At 34.6% G+C, this 6,137-nt stretch overlaps 1 protein-coding gene across 1 annotated transcript; it reads left to right on the forward strand.

The window, feature by feature from the left end:
* Window positions 1–1,235: 1,235 nt before the first annotated feature.
* On the forward strand, window positions 1,236–1,931 carry LOC106477341 (salivary glue protein Sgs-4-like; the record flags this gene model as incomplete). Its single annotated transcript, XM_013937922.1, has 1 exon — window positions 1,236–1,931. A coding segment is annotated over one exon (696 nt), but the record flags the coding sequence as incomplete, so codon positions are not given.
* Between the last annotated feature and the right edge of the window lie 4,206 nt (window positions 1,932–6,137).

Consider the following 6,137-nt stretch of genomic DNA (forward strand, 5'->3'; position numbering starts at 1 on the left):
CATGGAAGGAGAGATATAATAACGGTAGACGGAAGGAAAAATGTAATAACGGTAGCCGGAAGGCTGTAACCACAATTCATGGAAGGAGAGATATAATAACGGTATACGGAAGGAAAAATGTAATAAGCTTTGGTACTTGTCTTAAACGGAAAGCTAGCCTGAACTGTGATTGCTGGAAGGAAAGCTGTGGTACTTGTGTTAAACGGAAAGCTAGCCTGAACTGTGATTGCTGGAAGGAAAGCAGGGGTACTTGTGTTAAACGGAAATCTAGCCTGAACTGTGATTGCTGGAAGGAAAGCAGTGGTACTTGTGTTAAACGGAAAGCTAGCCTGAACTCTGATTGCTGGAAGTTAAGCTGTGGTACTTGTGTTAAACGGAAAGCTAGCCTGAACTGGGATTGCTGGAAGGAAAGCTGTGGTACTTGTGTTAAACGGAAAGCTAGCCTGAACTGTGATCGCTGAAAGGAAAGCTGTGGTACTTGTGTTAAACGGAAAGCTAGCCTGAACTGTGATTGCTGGAAGGAAAGCTGTGGTACTTGTTTTACTAAAATATTGTTGATGTTTAAAATATCTTGTTTATATGGTGATTATTCACTCACATTATTGTAACATAACTAACGAAAATAAGAACGATTTCTTTTTTGTTTCTTGTGACCAATATGAAACGGAGTATTTAGAGAAACTTGACAGCTGAGCATGTAGTAGCTCACTAGTTAAGTTCCACGTTGCTTGGCAACAAATTGACACAAGATGAAGGACCTTTATTTAGTAAAGTTGATTTCTATACATTTCACTACGGAAATCTAGCGTCCTTGTTCAGATATTTAGAGGTTGTATTAAAGTTCAAAGATACAGCTTTGGAATAGATTATTTATTTTATTCACTCATGTGGTAGACGGAATGAAAGGGCGCCACCTATATTACTATGAACACATCTGTGAAAAAGACGATTTATTTTTCAAAACACGTGAAACCTTGGTACGTAGCTTATATATAACACAATCACTTAATATTAAAGGTTTAATAAATATTTTACCTCGTCGTCTTATCTAAAGAAATCTGCTTCATTATTACTTTAAATACTTATTCCTCATATCATTAACTGCAATATATTTCGGGATTTTGTTATTTTCTAATAGCATATATTCTACGTATAATTGATCTAAGTAACTGTACCTAATTACCAATACTACTGACTATTGAATACGTTTGTTAAAGTTATTATTTTACCACAAGGAACTACTTCTACACTTGCAAAACAGAGAAACAAACCACAAGGACCTACTTCTACACTTGCAAAACAGAGAAACCAACACAAGGACCTACTTCTACACTTGCAAAACAGAGAAACAAACCACAAGGACCTACTTCTACACTTTCAAAACAGAGAAACAAACCACAAGGAAAGACTTCTACACTTGCAAAACAGACAAACCAACGACAGGGAAAGAATTCTACACTTGCAAAACAGAGAAACAAACCACAAGGAAAGACTGCTACACTTGCAAAACAGAGAAACCAACGACAGGGAAAGACTTCTACACTTGCAAAACAGAGAAACCAACCACAAGGAAAGACTTCTACACTTGCAAAACAGACAAACCAATACAGGGAAAGACTTCTACACTTGCAAAACAGAGAAACAAACCACAAGGAAAGACTGCTACACTTGCAAAACAGAGAAACAAACCACAAGGACCTACTTCTACACTTGCAAAACAGAGAAACCAACCACAAGGAAAGACTTCTTCACTTGCAAAACAGAGAAACCAGCCACAAGGAAAGACTTCTACACTTGCAAAACAGAGAAACAAACCACAAGGACCTACTTCTACACTTGTAAAACAGAGAAACCAACCACAAGAACCTACTTCTACACAGGCAAAACAGAAAAACCAGCCACAAGGAACTATTTCTACAATGGCAAAATAGAGAAACCAGCCACAAGGTACTATTTCTACACTGTTAAAACAGAAAAACCAACCACAAGGACCTACTTCTACACTGGCAAAACAGACAAACCAACCACAAGGAACTATTTCTATACTGACAAAACTGAGAAACCAACCAGAAGGAATAACTTCTTTATTGGTAAAACAGAGAAACCAACCACATGGAACAACCTCCACACTATTAAAACAGAGAAATCAACCACAAGGAACTTCTTCTACACTGGCAAAATAGAGAAACCAGCCACAACTAACTATTTCTATATTAGAAAAACAGAGAAACCAACCACAAATAACAACTTATACACTGGTAAAACAGAGAAACCAACCACAAATAACTTATACACTGGTAAAACAGAGAAATCAACCACAACTAACTATTTCTACATTGGAAAAACAGAGAAACCAACCACAAAGAACTATTTCTACATTAGAAAAACAGAGAAACCAACCACAAATAACAACTTATACACTGGTAAAACAGAAAAAACCAACCACAAATAACAACTTATACACTGGTAAAACAGAAAAAACCAACCATAAAGAACTACTTCTACACTGGCAAAATAATGAAACCAACCACAAGGAACTACTTCTATACTGATAAAGGAAAGAAACCAGCCACAACTAACTATTTCTACACTGGAAAAACAGAGAAACCAACCACAAAGAACTATTTCTATACTAGAAAAACAGAGAAATCAACCACAAGGAACTACTTTTACACTGTTAAAACAGAGAAACCAGCCACAAAGAACTACCTCTACACTGGCAAAACAGAGAAACGAATCACAAGTAGCTATTTCTACACTTGCAAAACAGAGAAACCAACCATAACGAACTACTTTTACAGTGGTAAAACAGATAAACCAGCGACAAGGAACTACTTCTACATTGGTAAAACAGACAAACCAACCACAAATAACAACTTATACACTGGTAAAACAGAGAAACCAACCATAAGGAACTTCTTCTACACTGGCAAAATAGAGAAAACAACCATAAGGAACTATTTCTACACTGGCAAAACAGAGAAACCAACCACAAGGAACTTCTACACTGGCAAAAGAAAGAAACCAACAACAAGGAACTACTTTTACACTGGTAAAACAGGGAAACCAGCCACAAGGAACAACTTCTACAGTGGCAGAACAGAGAAACCAACCACAAAAACTGCTTCTACACAATTTATGCTAACCATTGTTCTATAATACCCTGATGATTTCAAACTAATATTTGAAATTACCGTGCCAAATTCATCGTCATATTCCTTAAAGTGGAGTTAGTGTTCACCGATCGAGCTGGAAAGTGCTGGAAAATGGTAAATACCCTATATCAAACCCTGAAAACTTAGAAACCTCTTTTTACTGTTATACCCTAAGTTAAACCGTGAGAAACCGAGAACCGTGTTATAACTGTTATACTCAACATCAAACCTTCAAAAACATGCAGCCTTGTGATTACTGTTATACCCTATGTCAAACCCTAAGAAATCTGGAGCCCTGTCATTACTGACATACCCTATACCAAGCCTTTAAAACATGGAAACTTATAATTACTATTATATCCTGTATCAATTCCTGAAAGCCTAGTACCCTTTTATTACTGATATATTCTATCTGAGACCCTAAAAACCTTGAAACATTTAATTACTTTTATACTACATATCAAACCCTGAAAACCTGGAACCTTGTTCTTACTGTTATACCCTATATTAAATCATGAAAAACTTGGAACCTTTTTATTGCTAACGTACCCAATATGAAGTTACTGAAAACCGGGAACCTTATAATTACTGTTATACTCTATATCAAACACTGAAAAATCAGGGTTATCGTTACTATTATACGTATGTGAATCCTTGAAAAACCTGTAACCTAGTAATTACGGTTTTATCCTACATCAAATCCTGAAAAATATGGAACCTTTTTATTACTAACATACCCAATATGAAGTTCCTGAACTGTTATATCATGTATGAATCCATGAAAACCCGAAACCTTGTGATTACTATTATATCGTTTATGAAAGCCTGAACATTCTGGAACCTTATAATTGTTGTTATACCCTATACCAAAACCTGAAACATTGTGTTTACTGATATATCTTGTATCAAACAATGAAAATCTGGAACCTTTTTATTACTAACGTACCCAATATGAAGTTACTGAAAACCGAGAACTTTATAATTACTGTTATATCATGCATGAAACCATGAAAACCTGAAACATTGTGTTTACTGATATATCCTGTACCAAACAATGAAAATCTGGAATATTTTTGTTACTAATATGCCCTATGTTAAGCTCTTGAAAACCTGGAACCTAATAATTACTATTATACCCTATATCTAACGCTGAACATTCTGAAACCTTTTGGTTACTGTTATACACTCTATCAAAGCCTGAAAAATCTGGAACATTGTGTTTACTTTCATACCCTATATCAAACCCCGAAAAACCGGGAATCCTTTTATTAATGTTAAACTCTATATCAAATGCTGAAAAACCTAGAACCCTGTTATAACTGACATACACTGTCAATCAGTGGAAAACGTGGAATCTTGTAATTACTATACTACCCTATATCAAATCCTGAAAACATGGAACCATGTTATTACTGACATACACTGTCAATCAGTGGAAAACGTGGAATCTTGTAATTACTATACTACCCTATATCAAATCCTGAAAACGTAGAACCATGTTATTACTGACATACACTATGTCAAGAAACAAGAAACCTTGAACCTTCATATTACTGTAATATCATACATCAAATCCCAATAAATATGGAATCTTGATATTATTGTTATATCCTATATCAAACAATGAATATTCTAAAACCTTATGATTACTGTTATACCCTCTATCAAGCGCTGAAAAACATGGAACCTTATAATTACTGTTATACACTATATCAAACACAGAAAAATCTGGAATCGTGTCATTATTGTTATACCCTATATCATAGCCTGAACAACAGGAACATTGTTATTACGGTTATACCCTATATCAAACAATGATTAATCTGAAACCCTGTTATTACTGTAATATCCTACATCAAGCAATGAAAAGTCTATAAACGTTGTGATTACAGTTCAAACCCTGAAAAACATGGAACTTTGTAAACAGGGTAAGATCCCATATCAAAGCCTGAAAAACATGGAACCTTGTTATTACTATAATACCAGATATCAACTCCCGAAAACTATCAAACCATGTTATTATTGTTATATCCTATATCAAACAATGAAAAGTCTATAAACCTTGTGATTACAGCTATACCCTGTATCAAACCCTGAAAAACGTGGAACTTTGTGAATACTGTTTGAGCCTAAATCAAATCCTGAAAAACCTGAAACAATGTTATTCCTGGAACCTTGTAATTACGGCTATATCCCATATCCAAGCCTGAAAAATCTAAAAACATTTTATTATTGACATTTCTACGTAAAGTCCTGAGAAACCAGGAACTTATAATTATTGTTATACCCTATATAAAACCATGAAAAATCTGGACGCTTGTGATTACTGTTATACCCTATATAAATCCCTGAGAAAACCTAGAACCTTGTAATTACTGTTATACTCTACATTAAATTCCGAAAACCTTGGTCCTTGGTATTATTAAGATACACTATGTCAAGCCCTAGAAAACCTGGAACCTTGTAATTACTGTTATACAGTATATCAAACACTGAAAAACGTGGAACCTTATACTTACGGCAAAACCCCATGTTGATACATGAAAAACATGATGGAATATAGTAATTACTGTTATACCCTATATAATAACCGTTATACCGTGTATTAAACAATCAAAAACCTGGAATCTTGTGACTACCGTTATACCCTATATAATAACCGTTATACAGTGTATTAAACAATCAAAAACCTGGAATCTTGTGATAACCGTTATACCCTATATAATAACCGTTATACAGTATATTAAACCATCAAAAACCTGGAATCACATGATTACCGTTATACCCTATATAATAACCGTTATACCGTATATTAAACCATCAAAAACCTGGAATCTTGTGATTACCGTTATATTCTATATAATAACCGTTATACGGTATATTAAACCATCAAAAACCTGGAATCTTGTGATTACCGTTATACCCTATATAAAAACCGTTATACGGTATATTAAACAATCAAAAACCTGGAATCTCGTGATT

Source organism: Limulus polyphemus, unplaced genomic scaffold (genome assembly GCF_000517525.1).
Source record: "Limulus polyphemus unplaced genomic scaffold, Limulus_polyphemus-2.1.2 Scaffold14349, whole genome shotgun sequence".
Classification (NCBI taxonomy): domain Eukaryota; kingdom Metazoa; phylum Arthropoda; class Merostomata; order Xiphosura; family Limulidae; genus Limulus; species Limulus polyphemus.